At 37.2% G+C, this 19,550-nt stretch overlaps 1 protein-coding gene across 1 annotated transcript; it reads right to left on the bottom strand.

The window, feature by feature from the left end:
* Positions 1 to 1,227: 1,227 nt before the first annotated feature.
* itpkcb (inositol-trisphosphate 3-kinase Cb) lies at positions 1,228 to 19,173 on the bottom strand. Its single transcript, XM_084408813.1, has 7 exons — positions 18,244 to 19,173; positions 6,597 to 6,696; positions 6,274 to 6,487; positions 5,923 to 6,127; positions 5,569 to 5,670; positions 3,470 to 3,541; positions 1,228 to 3,348 (listed from the first exon to the last, which is right to left on the bottom strand). Exons 1-7 carry the CDS (start codon positions 19,159 to 19,161, stop codon positions 3,127 to 3,129), a joined length of 1,833 nt encoding a protein of 610 aa, XP_084264939.1. The 5' UTR covers positions 19,162 to 19,173; the 3' UTR covers positions 1,228 to 3,126.
* Between the last annotated feature and the right edge of the window lie 377 nt (positions 19,174 to 19,550).

Genomic DNA, 19,550 nt, shown 5'->3' with positions numbered 1-19,550 from the left:
AGCATAGGTTAACATGCTTTAATATATATATATATATATATATATATTTCACATACTATATATTATTGCAGCTCCTCTTTTCTCAGTCTATCTGAAACGCGCTGCTTTCTACAAAGCCCCTCCTTCTCAGAAGCTCGGAGTGCTCTGATTGGCCAGTTTACCCAAGTGCGTTGTGATTAACCAATCATCTCCAGCGTGTATCGGAAATGTAACGCCCCCTCCCATAATCGTGAGCTTCAGCTTCCAAGACTTCTGATTCGGATTCTGAATACATTTTACAAGCTGCAGATGCTTTTAAAGACTAATCTGTCATTAAATTTTGTGGTTAAGATGCTTCCCTTTTCTAATTGTGTCTTGCTAGCGCAACACTGTGTTTGTGCAACGATTCTGTCGGTTTTGACAGCTATATTTGTGAGGTAATCCTCTTAACCAATCTGAACATTCGGTTCCGTTCACACAAACTGAGCTGAGGATGCGAGTCATATTCAGATGTCATTAACTGACGACTGACGACCATCAGTAATAGGACAACATGTTTATCAGAACGCTTTAGTCATATGTTGTGCAACTCGAGGAAGAGCTGTTCTGAACAGGAAATTATGACAGGAAAACATCACTCGGCAGGAATAGAACATTTATATTAAAAAAGTGAGCAGTATCCTTGTAATCTAAATAACTTCCTCTTGACTCAAGAATGTTTTATTCAACATTCTTTTATTCAAGGTTTTTTAATGTTTTGGAAGGTGTCTCATGCTCACCAAGGCTGCATTTATTTGAGAAAAAATACAGTAAAACATAATGTTAAGTATTATTACAATTTAAAAGCATTGTTTTAATGTATTTCGAAATGTAATTTTAATCATCACTACTCCAATCTTCAGTCACATGATCCTTCAGAAATCATTCTAATATGCTGATTTGCAGCACAAGAAACATTTATGATTAATATCAAAGTCCAAAACAGTTGTCCTTCTTATTTTTGTGGAAACTATGATAATTATTTCCAGAAAAATGATTCTTTGATTAATTGAAAGCTCAAAATAACAGCATTTTTTTTATTAGTACCCTTTGTAACAATGTTTTGACTGTCATTTTAGATCAATTTAATGTGTCCTTGCTGAATAAAAGTTATTTCTTTAAAAAAAGCATACTCAGCCCAGTCCATACTGTAGAGTATTGATGATCTTTAAGTAATGGAGAATCAGAAAGTGAACAGGAGAAATAAAGTGTATTAAACAATAATGGTTCCAGTTTATTGTATTGGCTTTCAAGACAACAGTGATTGGAGGAGATGCGAGTACAAATGCTCCGCATGTCCCTATTGCAATTAAACTGCCGTCTCGAACTATTAAATGGGCTGAGACGACTCAAGAAGGCAGCGCACCATCCAGTTCTCTTTCCAATTTAAAACATGTCATCTAAAACACCCTGTATGGTAGTAGGAAACCAATTTCAACACATTGAACAATACATAATACTTTACATAATCTGTAAACAAGGCAGTGGATCTCCAGAGGAACGTGATGTGAGATGGGGAAATACTGACAGAAGGAATGCTGACAGACCGTGTGCAGGCCCGTTCAGGGTGGAAAATACAATCTCTGAAGCTATAAGATAAACACACACACACACACACACAGTGGTAGAACATCCCGTTCTGTAAACTAACACCATCCAGGTGAGGTAATCACTTTAACATCATGTTTGTGATCTTGAAGAGGACATTATCTGATGATGTTTAGCAAACATGAAGTGATGATGGAAAAAGTTTGGTGTGTCTTTTTTCTTTTTTTTCTTTTTCTTTTTTTAAGATGACCACAGCACCTAATTTGAGAACTAATGATGACATCAGTGGCCATAAGTCGTATAATCTGATTATGCTCAGCAAAATAAAGTTTCCACCACAGTTTGCAAGATCACCCATCTCAGAATGACAATCTGTCAGATTTGATAAGCATGCAAGCAAAGTGTCATGAACACGATGAAGCTGAACTTTTAATGATGTGGAAAGAGCTGAAGGTCAGAGGTCATTCTGGTGTGGGTACCAGGAAAAAAAAGCTCCAAAAATATTTATTTGTATTTAAAGAAAAATAAAATCAGGTTAATGGTTGTTGGGGCAGATAAAGTAGGTTGACTCTTCAAACCCCTTTTTGGCTAACCTAGAAACTAAACTATATGACTAACAGGTCAGCTTTAAAAACGAATGAACCAAGAGTGAGCAAACTATTCCATCAACACGTGTATATAAATATATATTATACTTGTTAGCTTGCTATGCATCTTTGTAACTTTGGTTATTTTTAAGAAACACTGCATACTAATTCTGATCAGTAAAGAAGAAGAAACACAATCTTGGTAGATTAAACTCTCCACGATGAGGGCGGTTAGTTGAGTGCAAAAAGGTTTGTGACTAACTCTACAACTTTACCTCTGACCGAGCCAATCTGTTAATGGTTTTGAACTAATTAAAGTTCTTCTGAACTGTTTAAAAGGTTAAATCATGGAAATATCATACACCATTAAGATTAGACGACCACAGGGTGGAAAAAAAAGATCTGTATCACCTTTCAGAAATAAACGAGGTACTAGTTAAGATTATGGAAATAAAATCAAAGGAAAAAGAACTAAATTATAAAAAAAAAAAAAAAAAAGTAAAATAAAAATTAAATAAGCACTATTTACATAACTGAAACCCCAAAGAGAAATTTACAAGGAAAAAATAAAATAAACCAAAGCACATTCTAGTGTAATAGTGTTATCATCATACCTGTAGGTAAAAAACGAGAAAAAAAGACAAGTGAACTTTAAAGAATAATCATGGTTTGTGCACCCTGATAGTTTCTTCTCATCTGTTTGGTTTCAGTGTCAGTGTATCTTGACTGTTGTGGAGCTTCTGTGTATCTAGAGGACCACATGACCAAAAAAGGAATGAGGAACGTGAGCTTGTGGAGCACAGAGTCAACAGAATCAGCTTGAGTTTTTCCACTCGTGCTTTGTTGGCTTTCAGTCACTCCCTTAACACAAGAGCACTCTTCTCAGGACTGATATCCTGCGGTGAGCCTCCAATTATCCATCAGCGTGTTCCTACACGTGATCCTTCGGGCTGAAGCATGTTGGGTGCATCCATCAGGGTGAGGCAGGGGTCGAGTCCTGCAACATGTCGCCAAAGATCTGAATGAGGTTGTCCAGACCCCACAGGTACCCATCCTCCCGGTTTCCTTCGGCCCAGGGCGTTCGGTGGTCCAGGGTTTGGGGTGGTGGCAGTGGAATGGTTTTACCGAAGTCAATCATCCAGACTCGGGCCAGGCCTGAAGCGTCGTGCACGAACAGCAAAGAACTCCCAACCACCTGGAGAGAAACAGGGTAAAAGTTCGAGCTTATGAGTCATGATTTGTTTTGTTCCAGAAAAGACAATGATTTGGCCCAGGCAGGAAAGGATTTCACAACATGTAAAGAACAGATTCCTCACCTCGTGTGTCCTGAAAAACCGTGACGTCTCTAGAGCACTGCGCAGCTCCTCTAGTCTCTGCAGATAACTCCTCTGAAGAAACAGAACACACACAACTCTAATTATACATTACCACATCTCCTGGATTCTCATAGGTTAATGCAAAAATACAAAACATAGCAATATTGCAGGAAATATTTTAGATTAATGGTGCTGTTGAAAGTGGATTGGACAGAGCAGCACAACGCACTTGCAGCCAATCAGCAATAGGGGGCGTGTCCACTGATGATGGGGGAGGAGAGAGAGAGTGAGCAAGAGGGAGATTTGAAGAAAGACTGTAGACAGAGAGATGGCTGAGAGACATTACAAAAGAGAAAAGCTCAGAGGAATATCACTGGTTATGGCCAGGCAAGACTTTTAGGACCCGCATTAATATTAGACAAGCTTTCCAGAAATCACTTACTGCACCTTTAACTTGAATAGTATAAATAAAAAATAATAATTAAAAATAATAATAATTATACATATGTTACAGTCTGAAACACCTACGGCAGAATTTATTGATTATCCTTTATTTTAAGGTGGGTTAGGATTAATGTTTGGTTTAGAGTTAGTTGCATGTAATTATACATAATTTACTGTTATTACCATAGCAAGTGCATGTGTAACAGACACGGTTGCACTTTATTTTATTGTCCTGTTAAGCATGTACATACTAACTGTTTAATGATAACTGGGTAATAATAACTGGGTAATAATAACAACTGGGTAATAATAACTAGTTAATAACCCTGAACCTACAAATAAACCTGCAGTTACCTCATATTACTCTATAGTACTTTCTTAGGGTAAGTATGCTGTAAGTACAAGTAAATGCACATACTGTAAAATAAAGTGCAACCAAAGACACTGTAAAATAGTGTTACCAATTTCAGAGAGATTCATAACTGCAAACATATAAATGAACAAAACTGGAGAAATCTGAATGATCATTTTACTCCCATTTATTCCCACTCGTTCAACAAAAGTGAATAACATTTTTTAATTTCCATCTACTTATTTTTGTTTTATATATATGAAGAGTTCAGATGCAAAAACCTCTAAGTGCCATCTGAAATATTCTTCTAGAATGATCATTTTTATCAAGCTTGTTTATTTAAGTTCAATAATTTCACTTAAATGGCAATTAATAGGTCATTTTCATTGCCATTTAAGTGAATTTACTGAACTTAAATATACGAGCTTCATAAAAATGATCATTCTAGAAGAAAATTTCAGATGGCACTTAAAGGTTTTTGCATCTGAACTCTTCATTATATATATATATATATATATATATATATATATATATATATATATATATATATATATATATATATATATATATATATATATATATATATATATATATGTATGTTTTGTACGGTTACATAAAAAAATGGATGTAAGTTATGAAAATTTAAAATAACATCCATAACTTATGTAAATTTGAAAAAACAATAATATTAATAATATTGAAGCAATAAATAGTAGTTCCTATCTTTGTCCAGTGGAAAGATATTTTAAATGGAAAATATATTCATTTTTTATTAATACAGTAACATAGTAGTTGCTAAATATTTGGTTACACTTTATTTTAAGGTGTCATTGTTACAGTGTAATTACATATTTAAATACTGAGTAATAATAATTAACTACATGTACTTACTATAGGGCTAGGGTAGGATTATGATTTGGTTGAGGGTTAGTTGCATGCAATTATGCATAATTTACTGTTATTGGTAAGTTCATGTAACATATGTAACAAGGACACATAATAATATATTGTAGTTCACTAAAATAATAATGTAGCTGGGGCTTTTGTCATTTAGAAAAGCTTTTGTCATTGTCAGATCAGCTCTTCACAGAAATTCATCAGAAACCAACGAGGAAGGAATCAACATTACAGATTAAATGGTTCCTTTTTTTCTTCTTTTTTTTGCTGTTGGTGTTTGTTTTCTTTTGCATTTTCACAAATATAATACTAAAATAAATCAGGAAAGCTATTGGCTAAAGCTAATGAAAAAAAACCCTCCAGTGCAGAGTTAAAACAGTGCAACATTTCCATTGAAACAACATACCAATAACTGTGTGTTTCCATCCACAAAGTCCACCAAGGCCTTCGTGACCTGCTCCTTATGTTTGGTTTTTTTAAAGCTGGTGTTGCATGTGCCATCTGCTTTCTAAAATAAAACACAAGGTTAATGAAAAGCATCATCACTCCAGTCTTCAGTGTCACATGATCCTTCAGAAATCAATCTAATATACTGACTTGCTGCTCAAGAAGCATTTCTTACTATTATCAATGTTGAAAACAGTACTGCTTAATATTTTTTTAGAAACATTATACATTTTTTTCAGGATTCAGAATGAACAAAGCTCATCCTGAGTGAAGAGATGAAGTAATATCTCTATTTCATCAGCTAAGCTCCCACCTTGATGCCCTCTATGCGGAAGCCGAGCGTGGCGGTTGAGCTCAGCGTCTCCCTCCACTGCATGTATCGAGGTTTGAGAACGGCCTGCTGGGCTCTCTCCTCGGGACTGGGCGCTCCCGGGTCCACAGCCACCATTTTCTCATACATGTCCTTCCTGAGACGAGGACGCTCACGGGCCTTTACCAGCTCTTCCTCCAGGTATGTCCTGTGGTAAAAGAAATCAAGCCAATCACAACCCTCGTTCATTTATGACGAGCCATCTAGTTTGTTTGGTTAGGGCTGGTTTAGAGTTTAAACTTATTTGTATAATCTCATTAAACCTGAACTGATCTTTATTCTTTTCCTTCTCACCTGGTTCCCATCTTGCAATCCATGATTGAAGGGGAGTCGAAGTCGGTCAGCAGATCATCCATCAGGTTGTAATCCTGGTCATTCTGCTGCACGACACCATAATAACCAGGAACAAATGGCCGGAGGTTGTCATTCATCAGCTTCTCGAGACACTGATGTTCACATTCACAATACTTCTTCAACAGTTTCCCGTACTCGCCTGCCTGGAAACTTCCTACACACAAAGAGGCAGAAACAGTGTTCATTTCATCAGTCCAATATGATGGGTCAGATGCATTTATCTCCTCCATTCATCCAGCAATGAAATGAGAATGAGTTTTCACCTGCATGGCCCGCGAGCTGAATCCAAGGATACCGCTTCTTAAAGGAAACCACAAATGGAGAGCAATGCACCATGGTCTTCAACTTCCTCCACGATTTAGCCTGAAATCAAAGATTGCATATGCTCAGATTATAGAAATAATTTCATTCACATCTGTTTTCTCTAAACAAACATTCTGTGTAAGAGTGCTCTGATTGGTCGGGTGCGCGGGCCTCTATAAAGGCCAATCAGATGAGGCAAAACTCAAAATTTTGACTGATCTGGCAGTTTTACCAGGTGTGTGAATAATATAGGACAAATAGAGACATTTTAAAAACAGTGTGCTGTTATTCTAGTGCATTTCGTTCCTTCACAACGGTGTGCTTTCGATCCTCCCTAAAAGCCCAAACGTAACGTCCAAATCAGCTAGATCAGCGATTGCCGTAAAATACAGTCTACTGTTGCTAAACTACAGGACGTGCTTAACAATAAAAGTTATTAAAGGGATAGTTCGGCCAAAAATGATATTAAACCCATGATTTACTGACCCTCAAGCCGTTCGAGATGCATATGTCAATCATTTTTCAGACGAACACATTCAGTTATTTTAGAGAATGTCTTAGTCTGACATGTTTCTTGTCCACGACAAGATTTTAGGAGTCAAAATTGCATAATCTGCCACAGTGACTATCATAACAGACATTGTGTAATTATACCAGGCATAAGAGAGCGAATGGAACATGCTGCACTTGTTTGCCAATAAATAAATAGTTGTCAATTCATGAGACTTTCTCATCTCTTCATTTTTTTATACTTAAACTACATGATTGTTGTTAAAGGTGCATTAAGCAAGTCTCTGAGTTTTTGCAGAACTATGCCCCCTCTGGCGGCAAGTGAAACTGCAACCAGAGGTGTGCACGCTCACGGACAAAAGTTTTCTTTTTTTTATCTTACGTGGAGTTTGCGTTGGTGTTTGAAATTAACTATAAGCAGGTCTCTTACAATCCATCTTCTACGGAGAATGCCGGCGAATACACAAACCTGCCAGACATAGCTATGTGAGCGTGCCGTGAACGCGCATGACGTCACGCCCAGTCTAAAATTCCGTCCCGAATCCCTCATATTTATTTTAAATTACAGGATTATAGAGACAATCTCAGTGATCAGAGAAGGGCTCATTCAGCCCATCAGGCAATTGTTTAAGCATGTATGGGTTAGAAAACGGGTATTTTTAACATGAAAAGTTGCTTAATGCACCTTTAAGAATATAATTATTTATTTTGGTAATCGGTATCAATGATCGTATCGGCCAATCCTGCTTCCAGTGATCGTAACCGGCCCCGAAAACCCTAACCAGAAAACCCTTCATTTTGAGTTTCTGTAAAAACACTGACACCTTTCTTCTCAGGCATGGGAACTAAAGGTCCAGAGGGACGAGTTTATCAGCTCCACAAGGTCAACACGGCAGCCGTGACGCACGCGCTCTACAGATTACAGGTTATTGATTATAAAGCTCTGATCGATGAGGAATGTGTGACTGTGGGAAATGACATAACTCAGCTGTGCTAGGATGCCTTTTCAACTTTCACATTCACAATCACAGACAGATTCCTATCATAATTCCTTAGATGGTGTTCTCTTTTCTTTTTTTTTTTCACTTGCTTTGATAGGAATACAGAAAAAAACAATAATCCCTGCCCGGAACGAACAGTTTCCAGAATAACCTGTTTTTAGGACATGACCTACTTAATAGTATGACACCACATTGAAAATATAGCACTTTTTTTTGTCATTTAAACCTGAAAATAAACAAGGTTTTGGATTATAAAAATAATAGTTATTATATTATATAATACTGAATTATGTAACGACAGCAACGAATTTTTGTAGTTAAAAATTATTTTTAGATGCTTCACTTATGGTCTCACTTTCAAGTCTCTTTCTCTTTATTCCCCAGTACAATTCATACATTCATTCCCTCTTCCAAACCATCCCCCTCTTTCAACATGTGCTCTGTGGAGTCGACAGCTCGCTCTCCACACTTAGATGTAATTCAGTCTGTCCTCTCTGTTCCTGACCCCCTTTGACGACACTATAGCCAACAGGGGACAGACGACACCTCATAAAAGACCTCTGTCTTCCCTCCTGTCCTTCTGCCTGGTTACACACACACACACTCCTTCAAACCTCAGGAGAGACGGATGACATTTCATTTCACTTTCAAAACAGGCATCATGTTCCCAAAACAGTTCTACATGTATTTAGACAAACATTTTCCACCTGAAATCCATCAAACATCACATCCACCATTGTTAAACGATGACAACATTGTGTTTAATGCAATTGTAATTGCAACACACACCGATTCACGACTTGCTCCTATCCTGATCGTTCTAAAATATGAACTGCTGCCACAATGAGATCCACTCATGGGTCAAAGGTCACTACCACCCTGGACAAACAGAGCCGCTGTATCTTCATGTCTGACTTATCTCAAGGACTTAAACACACACACACACGTTTTATTACTCCGGGCTCATTTGTCAGGTTACTGCTGCTTTAATGCAACTTTTGATCAACCTAAAGTATTCATTACTGAATTTTTTTTATTTTTTTTTTATTTATTCTGAACCCAAACTTTCGAAATGTAGTGTATCTCTCACAGAAAAGAAATAAATGCATAAAATTAAAGAGTTTCACTATTTGAAAAAGAATGGTTTAGGTCCTCAAATCCTTAATGATATTGATATGAATTCATGACATTTGTAAAAAAAAAAAAAAGAAAAAAAAAAGAAGAAAAAAATTGCAAAAAAAATAAAATAAATTATATATATATATATATATTATATATATATATATATATATATATATATATATATATATATATATATATATATCACCATGAAACACATCATGTATTCAAGAACTAAGGAAAATATATACTTACTATTTACTTTCCTTGAAAATAATGTAAAAGATTCAAAACATGAATCAAACATGAATACAATGAACACATATCAACAAAGAATGGCACTATTATTCCTTTCTTTTAAGATGGACACTCTTATTTGTCATTGTCCCTTTTCCCAAATCGACACAACAGTGTGAGGTGTGTGTGTGTGCGCGTGTGAGTGTGTGAGAATGTCTCTTACCTGGCAAGCAAGACAGCAGACAGTCACTAATTTATGGGTAAAAACAAGCATGCACTAACACACATTTAAAACACACACAAGCGTGCAGAGACCCACGACTCCCGCACTGCCCTGCAACCACACACGCATCCGGGAAACAGACTGAGCCACCCCACACACACACACATATCATGTGCATGGAGCACTGATACACTCTCTCCTCTCTCTCCCCCTCTCTCTCTCTCTATGGTAATTCTAGGTCTCTCGCTCACTCAACTGTCTTTCTCGCCGTCTCTCTAAACGCATCAGTCCAGTCTCACTCGTCAGTCGATGCGTTCTCCTTCTCATATGTCCCCTGCACACTCTTATCTCACTCTCTGATCCTAATCCATCATCTTTCACTAGCTCTCATGGAGCGTAAACGCACTCCTCCTGCCTCATTCACTCCCTTCTTGCTAAACACTGACAAGCTTATAATGAAATGTGTAAAAGAACATGTAAACAATCTCATGATAGAATGAGAACATTGTTATGCGGGTGTTCTGACTTAAAGGCAACCAGTCATATTAATAGAGAGCTCAAATGGACATTTGTTTTATACCATGTTTATTTCAATCGCCGAGAATGATTTATAACTCTTTCCCTGCCAGCGTTTAAAATATAGTTTGCCAGCCACCACCAGTATTTTTGATAATTTTCACAAAGATTTCATGGCTCCTTGAATATTTTGTGAATATGATATCTGAACATGCAATAGATCAACAAAAATAAAATCCTGCTTTCAAAAAAAAAGTTTTATTCTAGCTTCATGCATTCTTTTTTTATCAACACTTGGTAAGTTTAATTAAAAAAAGCAACATTTTGGACCAAAAGCTGAGAAAATCGTGTTTTTGTCAAAGATTATGTCTGGATTGGATTCAGAACGATGATCAAAACACAGATTGAGTCGATCGAGTCCATCAACACACTCAAAGCTTTACAGTCCTGTCGACATTTCATTCAGTAACATTCGGCAGTTTTGATTTATATGCGGTTTAATGTTGATAATCATGTTATTTTAAATGTGCATCTGATTACATATGCTATCAATTCTTCCCTTGTTTCTGCTTCTTCTTCACATGTGTTTTGATCTGGAGATTCTCTACTCTTTCAGAAGATGAGCGCCCCCTACTGTGTAACAGGGAAAACACGGAAAGCCGGAAGTTTCCGTCAATGGCGGGGAAAGAGTTAATAGTTATGGTTGTAGTTTCAGTTTACAATAACAACTCAAGGAACTAGGGCTGGGTATCGATTCAGATGTTCCAATTTGATTCGATTTCGATTCTCAATTCCATTTTCGATTTTAATTTCCGATTCCATTTTCGATTTCGATTCGACTCAATGAATATAGATTTAATTTAAATCCTACATTTATATAAAAAGAACAGTGAACATAAGTTTACAAGTGGTTAATTAATAAAAAGAAATTAAGAACTCTTAAACTCCTTTTATTTTAGGTACACTTGGGTACATTAAAACAGAACCCAACTCTATATTTCAAATGCATTCAATGAATAGACAGGATTTTGATGCAAGATGAAATATTGATGCTGAAGTCAGAACAGTCGCATGCCTTGATCAAACAGGATCAGGTTATTTTATGTTAAAGATAAAACACATCAAATCTCACAGCATTAGCTGTAACATGGAGACTGCAAGCCTATGAACAGTGGAGGAAAACTAATACTGGCTTTTGGGTGATAGATAAATAAATATGGAAAAAATCCATTCGTGGCCTTTGATAATCGATTTTGAATCGACCAAATTTAAAAAAAAAACGATTAATCAAAAAATCTTATTAAGGGAACGGATATAAACGTCCTGCTGCATGCCTGACATCTGTCAAACACGTGTTAAAACAAAGGTTTTAAAGGTTAAATGCAGCTTTAAAAGAAAATTCCCATCTGACTTCATGGATCTTCTCCGTGTTCTCCTGACATGAAGATTCAATAATGCAAATCATGTAAAAGACATTAAATAAATCATTTTAATAGTACAGTTGACTGGAGACTGGTGTACTTCAATGACTTATTTTTAGCAAGCAAGTAATAATGATAAAAATCAGATCATAATGACAGCAAACGCCACTAATGTAATAAATGTGCTGTTCTGGTCTGTTTGTGTTTGAACACGCTGTAAAAACCCCACCCACCCCATCACCACCTCCTCCGTCTCTGCAGAGATCCATTTTCCACTTCTCTCTTTCCCTCTCGATCTTCTGATCTCTCTCTCTCTGTCTCTCAGAAGCTCCTAAAGCATTACAAGCATAATAGAGGTAAACCTGTCTAACAGCCTCAGAAAGCAAAAGAGCCAGAGAGACAAATGTCTTACATTCTTCCTGTACTTTTCAAGTTGCATGGAGTGTTTTGTCTTTGTCTGAGAAGTGGTTAAGCAAGCTTATTTTACGTCATCACAAGGTGAGATGCAAGATACATTCAGCATAACAAAAAAAGTAATTCACACACACACACAGCATCATGATCAGTGAAGTGAGGTGCGACACAGATTAAGAAAGAGATGAAAAACAGAAGTGTAAAGCAACACCATATATGGATTCATGGTTACTTAGCGACAAAGGAACCGCCCACAACTGAGTTTTCCATGACAGTGTGAGCGATGGTTAAACGATGGCATCAGAACGTGTGTGTGTGTGTGTGTGTGCACAGGCCTGTGTATGTCAGCAGCTGTGATGCAACACACTCAATTTAGGCACATTCATTCAAAGACAACACAAAAATTTGAATATGCAGCTTGCATGACGCTAATGTACAGCAAACGCAAAGGAAAAAGACTTGTAATGATAGCATACTAAATAAACCCTGACAGGGTGATGAGGAACTTTTGGGGGTTATTACAAGGTGACTTATCAATATTTTGTTGCCCTTTATTTGATTGACTTTTTTTATTGTGTGAGAAGATATGAAGAGTTCAAAAGTGCATGGATGCATTAGCCTAAATTGTGCAAAAGTGACAGAAAAAGTATTTTACATTGTTAGAAAAAATTTCAGCCACACTTTAGATTAAGTCCAATTCTCACCCTTAACTAACTATTAACTATGACTTTTGCTCCAATAAAATCCTAATTACTGCTTATCATTAGTAAGGTAGTTAAGTATTAGGATTAAGGGTTGTAGAATATGGTCATGCTTTAATATGTGCTTTATAATATTTTTTGGGTCACACTTTAGTTTATGCTCCAATTCTCACTATGAACTAACTATTAACAACGCCTTTTTCCCTTAATACACTCCTAATTAGTGCTTATCAATAGTTAGTAAGGTAGCTATTAAGTTTAGATATTAGGATTAAGGGATGTAGAATATGGTCATGCTTTAATATGTGCTTTATAAGTATTAATAAACAGCCAATATCCTAGTAATATGCATGCTAATAAGCAACTAGTTAATAGTGAGTAGAGGAGCATAAACTAAAGTGTTACTGAAATTTCTATTTAAAACAAATGTTGTTCTTTTGAACTTCGTAACATCAAAGAACCCAGAAAAACATGCATCATGTTTTCAACATTGATAATAATCAGAAATGTTTCTTGAGCATCAAATCATCATATCAGAATGATTTCTGAAGGATCATGTGACACTGAAGACTGGAGTAATGATGCTGAAAATTCAGCTCTGATCACAGGAATACATTTTTTTATTTTATTTTTTTTACAAATGTATTACCATAGTTATTTTAAACTAATAATATTTTACTATATATTTTATTACACAGTATAATGTATTTTTGATCAAACAAATGCAGCCTTGGTGAGAATTAAGAGATTTTCAAAAACACTACAAAATATCAAGCGTAGTGTAAGATGTACGCATGAAGAAATCCGGGAAAACAATCAGTGCAGGAAAGATGGAAAGATCATGGAAAGATTGTGAGGAACTTCCTGACTGATTCATCCTGATTCACGGATCAGCCAGACATGAACAAAACTAGCTGTGGTGGTTATTTGGATAATGGGAGATTGAGTGGGAAACTGAAGATTAGCAAAGAAACGCCCACATGTGCAAGTAATGCATAATATCAGTTCTGTTTTTGCTGACGTCGGTCATAGTGTTTTTCAGACAGTTCAGGGTGTAAGTCACTGCAAGACCCTTGTTTTATTCAAACTGACTCAAAGCGCATTCAAAGTAGTACAGATTTGACCAGAATGTTCCTGGAAATCAAGCCATGACCTTGGTTGTAGCTCGCGTCATGCTTTAGCATTGAGGTTCAGTAATAGACTAGGTTTTTATTTATGTCCAGCCTCAGTGCATTGAACGCTCGGTCAGTTCAACGAGAGTTTCAGTTCAGATCAAGGTAAACACACGTCTAATCAGAGATATGAAGTCACTCAAAGCCTCAGATAGTCAAGTCAACAGTGGCGTTTTCTTGCGGAGGCCAAGGGAAGCCGGGCTTCCTCACTTTTTCAGAATATAATCGTCATTTAATAAACACTTTTGTTTTCACAGTTTACGTAATCCTTCTGTCATCTCCTCATCGTCTCTCTTCATTCATTACTGAGTGTTTTATGATGTGTAAAACAGCGCCCCTATAAAAGTGACATGGTGAATGAGCGTTGAAAACATGGTACTGCACCCTGTGTCTGTGAGGAGGCCAGGCTGAGTTGGCGTCCCTTGATAGGAAAAAAAAAGAATGATTAACCAATCAGGTGACGCTATTGTCACGACACTGCTCCCCTGTGATTGGTCAGGACAGTGTCAAGGGAAGCCATGAACTTGTTGGCATCAGGCCAATCACATCACGTTATCATCGTCAATGAATGAATGAATGAAATAGCGGAAGATTTGTGGTTTTGTGCCCATATTTTTAATTCCTTTATTTATTGACCATACACTCAAAACAAAACAAAGACACATTTAAATGTAAGCCTTACAAACAACCTTTTCACACGTAAGTTTTTCAAGGCGACCGTTATTGATCGTAGTATCACTTTATGGTTCCCATGGAGACGCGTCTTTCATTGCTTGTCACACCGCAGGCATGAATGATCAGCTTTTATTTCCTTTTTTTATTCAAAATTTCACAAATTTATTAGCTATAGCAGGATATATCTGATATTCCGATTATCAAATATGTGCAAGAGGATGTGTTTTGTTGTTCAAACACCTTTATAACAATCGCGTTAGTTGAGCTGTGCAACATATTTTAGGTAACTACGTGCTCAAAGTGTTGTATTGTAACAAGCGTAGCGTTAAGTCCCGGTAAGATGATGCTGGGCGCTCTAATAGTTCATCCAAATAGCAACATATAAATGGTAACGTATGATTTTCTGCCCCCACCCCTTAAAACACACAGCTTAGAGGTTGTGTCTTAATTGGCTTCCTCAGAAATTTTCCCCACGCCACGCCACTGCAAGTCAACGCCACCCAGTTTCACATGGATTATCCATCCTGAGCAAAACTGACTGAGCACACATTGTCTAACCAAGATTGAAGCGTCAGACACCAAGACTCACAGGATTTGGGGGATTTTTCCCAGCTGGAGTCATTACTATGAGTCTCACTCCTCCATTAGTCACATTAAATCAATCAGTGACCTTTGGAAATAATGTCACAATTCTATTTTTTGTTTGTTTCCAGAAACTAGAAGAGTTTCTATTCTTCATCTTCAGAGTTTCGCTCATACTTTAAAAAAACATCCCCGTTTGCATTAGGTTTATCTTACTCACTTTTGTCTCTTTACACCTAAACGCCAAATATACTGTGTAGTTACCAACTTTCCACAGAAATAAAATCATCCCTCCCATGGGTTTCACCAGTCAACTGTTCCAAGAGCCAACAAATATATCAGAAACACAAGTCTGAAACCGAAAACGTTTGCCAGACCAGAAATTATTTGTCAGAGAGAATGAAACTACGATATTTCAGTAACCTTTTTGATGATTTACATATAAAATAACAGGCTCATGTCAAAGTACCTTAGAGACACCACTTTCACAGAACAAAAGCTGGAGATGTACAGATAATGAGATTAAAAATAGATAATTTCTAATAAAAAGTTTCACGGTGACTCAGTGCTTAAGCATCCTTATAATCTTCATTCTTGCATGCCAACTGAAGCTTTACTGCAGATCAACAACAACTCAAACACAACAAAGTTATCAACATAATGCTGAGAAGCTCCTTACTGGCAAGCATAAACTCCTAATCTATGCGTTTAAAGGAATAGCAGTAGATAAGCAGCACAATACCTCACGTCTGCTGCAGGATTTGACAATAAATTTGGTAATAAAGTTGTGCACAAACACTTATCAAGAGCCCTTCCCTAACCTTTGAGACACATACCCTTGTGAAAAAGAAGTAGGCTACACTCATGTAATTATGCGTCCAAAAAGTGTTCAGTTTGCAAGTATATTATCTCAAAGTAGGCTATATCATTTCCGTAAGTGACTTTAGCATACTTATTACGGAAATTATATACTTTGAGATACTTGCAAACTGAACATCTTTTGGACACTTAGGCTAATTACATGATATTTGCAATTAAATGAAAACATATTGTATATTAAATTTATATTGAATTCAGTTAGTTGAACTTAAGTTCTTTTTTACATTTGAGTAGGACACATCTTTATATTTTAGTAGTTCTTTGCGAAGACTCCAATTTTTGTCTGATTCTCACCAAAATTGTCGCTTTAAATTATCACTGAACAGATTTAAATTTAAGCTTTTATTCACATATAAACATTCATCAACGCAGATATCAAAAGTGGTAAACAGAAGTTCAATTATACTTGCTTGATGTGCGAGAACCAATGAGGTTCATTCTTGTGTTACGCATCACGTTTGAGCTTCAGCAAGAGCCAATGACGTTCATTCTCCTGTTACACAACACGTTTGATCATCCACAAGAACCAATGAGGTTCATTCTCGTGTTACACAACACGTTTGATCATCCACAAGAACCAATGAGGTTCATTCTCGTGTTACACAACACGTTTGATCATCCACAAGAACCAATGAGGTTCATTCTTGTGTTATGCATCACGTTTGAGCTTCTCAAGAACCAATGAGGTTCAATCTCGTGTTACGCATCACGTTTGAGCTTCAGCAAGAGCCAGGTTTGTTCTCGCTCGTCAAGCAGGTTCGGTTGAGCTTCAGTCTATGTTTATCTTCTGATCAATAGGGTTGGGTACCGAGTTCGATACTTTTTAGGTACCGACCGAATTGCCTCGATACTATCGAGTATCGAAAAATGACTTGTTCGGTACCCGATTTCGATACTTAATGGGTTAACTTGTCAACGTCAGTGAGCCAATAAGCACTAAAAACAATAGTTTACGCGGTTACGCCCAGAGATGCGGCTCACGTGAAGTGTTAAGCGTCCCAACCCCCTAAAGATGTGGAAAAGTCAATCAAAAGTGTGGCTACATTTCAGCACGCGATGCAGTATTTGCGGTAAAATAATTGCTGCAAAGACCGATACCACGACAAATATGATGAAGCAACTGACAGTGCACAGAGTTAACATAAGAGCAGAAAGTTGCTCCATCTTCCACTGGTAAATGAAGTGATATCTTGTTGATCACTCTGACAGTGTTTATATTGCAATAATGACCTACTGAATGTACACTGCCGCTCAAAAATTTGTTGGTTAGTCAGAATTTTTTTTTCAGTAAGGATGCATTAAAGTGATCTTTAAACGTGTAATGTTACAAAAGATTTCTGTTTCAAATAAATGCTGTTCTTTTGACATTTTTACTCAAAGAATCATGAAAAAATGTATCATAGTTTCCAAAATATTAAGCAGCAAACTGTTTTCATATTTCTGAAGGATCATGTGACACTGATGACACTTTGACATCTCAGGAATAAATTACATTTTTAAATATATTCAAATAAAATAACAGATTTTAAATTGTAATACTATTCACAATATTACAAGTTTTACTGTATTTTTGATCAAACAAATTCAGCTTTGGTGAGAATGAGCTCTTTATAAAAAAAAAAAATGTTTGTTCCTTTGTGCTTTTTTTTGTTCCTTTGTGCACTGGCTAAGGAGCATGAGTCAAACTGAAAAAATAAAACCAAAGGTAATGTGTTATGTAATCTTGTTAAAATGGATTTCATAAAATTGGTATCGAAAAAAGTATCGTTCAGGAACCGGTATCGAAATCAAGGTATCGGTATCAGTATCGATTTTTTTTTTTATGATATCCAGCCCTATGTTTATATGCGAACAAAAGCCCAAATTTAATCTGTTCATCGTATAAAGCGATCAAGTCTCTTCAGAAAACTGGACTAAACCGCTCAAATTCATGGTGATTATCGAGTTTTTTGACGAGTCAAAAGTGGTAGTTGCGTAGCTGTCAATGGAGGGACAGAAATCGCTCAGATTTTATTTAAAAAAAAAATCTTGTGTTTTCAAGATGAATGAAAGTCTAACGGGTTTGAAACAAGAGTGTAATGGCAATTTAAATTTTTGGGTGAACTATCCCTTTAATAAAGACTAAAAACATTTAATTTAGTAAAACTGGACACTTACCCCTGCCAGTTCATCAGGACTGCCGAACATACTGGGGGACAGACTGGTGGGCTCGATGTCACTGCCTGTGAAGTCATCCTCAGACTCCTCAAACGACGAGGCAGAGGATAATCCAGCAGAAGAGGAGCTGGAGAGTTTTCTGTGGAACAGAGAGGGCGCAGGGGAGCCTCCACAGCCGCTGTCCGAGCAGGGAGAGTCCTCGTCGGGGTGCAGGTCCAGTGAAAACCCACCCATGCTCAGCGTCAAATCAGTGATGCGCGGACTGTCCTCACCAGGACCCAGATCATCATGGGTGACTATTAGTTTGGGAATAATCCTAGGGAACGGGTTTAAGGCGTGTTGCTCCCCTTCTTCACTCCTCCGATCGGAAACGGAGGGTTTCAACGTACTTTTGGTCATTTTGTGTTTAGCTAACGGAGACGAACAGCTTAAGTCTACAAGAAAGTCTGGGGTGTTCAGGCACTGAGTCACATTTTCCTCCGAAACTCTGCCTGGAGTCACGGCACCTCCTGACATTCTTTCCATGTCCCACAGCGAGACGCAACACTCATGGTTCTCCTCCACCCGTCCTCCTTTCTGTCCGCCTTGGGAATCCGAAACTTGAATCTCGAAGTCCGTCGCGCGACTCAGAAGAAGCAAGTTTTCGGGCGCATGTTGATTACCGGAAGAACTCGCGTTTAAAAACAGTTTTTTCGGCTCACGAACGCTTACATCCACAGAAGTCTTCCCCTCTTTATAATCGTCCCTCCAGCATTTCTGAACAGTCGGCAGCTCTTTGGTTTTCATCGGACTCTCGTCTAACCAGTCACCGGTGTGCGGCGAACAATAAACTCCTCGCACGCGCGCTCGTGTGGAGCTCGCGGGCGCTGCGCTGTTGCTTGAGTGTGAAGAAGTGCTGAATGTTGATTGGCCCATCATGCACACCGTACCGAGCACTCACGCAGACCTTTAAATGCCACGCCCACCACTGGCTCTGACCAAGGTCTTTAACCCTGTAAAGCCCGACATATGAAATAATAGTCGGAAATATCTTTTTTTTTTTTTTTAAATGGAACAGTTTATTGTATATTTATACAAAATATAAGCCTATTTGATACGTCAAGCTTTTATGACCCATATCATATTAGAGAAAATGGAGCTCACACTCCAGGAGTAAAAAACAACTCAGTTTTATTCAGAGGCCCAAACTGAGCAAAAATATGCAATTTGGTGCAGATGTTGTTATTTGTATGGCCAAAAGTTAACAATTTTGATAGCTTAATGTAAATTAATTATATTTTTATAACAGTATATCACTTGTCACTCAA

This window comes from Rutilus rutilus (assembly GCF_951802725.1).
Source record: "Rutilus rutilus genome assembly, chromosome: 5".
Classification (NCBI taxonomy): Eukaryota; Metazoa; Chordata; class Actinopteri; order Cypriniformes; family Leuciscidae; genus Rutilus; species Rutilus rutilus.
The sequence above is the reverse complement of the archived record's forward strand: the minus strand, read 5'-3'. Positions and strand labels throughout refer to the sequence as shown.

Coding starts and splice junctions, on each gene's coding strand:
- itpkcb (XM_084408813.1), bottom strand. CDS start 19,161: ATGATGGGCCAATCAACATTCAGCACTTCTTCACACTCAAGCAACAGC. Junction 6,128..6,273: donor GATTGCAAGATGGGAACCAG/GTGAGAAGGAAA, acceptor CTTTTACCACAG/GACATACCTGGAGGAAGAGC. Junction 3,349..3,469: donor GGTTTTTCAGGACACACGAG/GTGAGGAATCTG, acceptor GTTTCTCTCCAG/GTGGTTGGGAGTTCTTTGCT.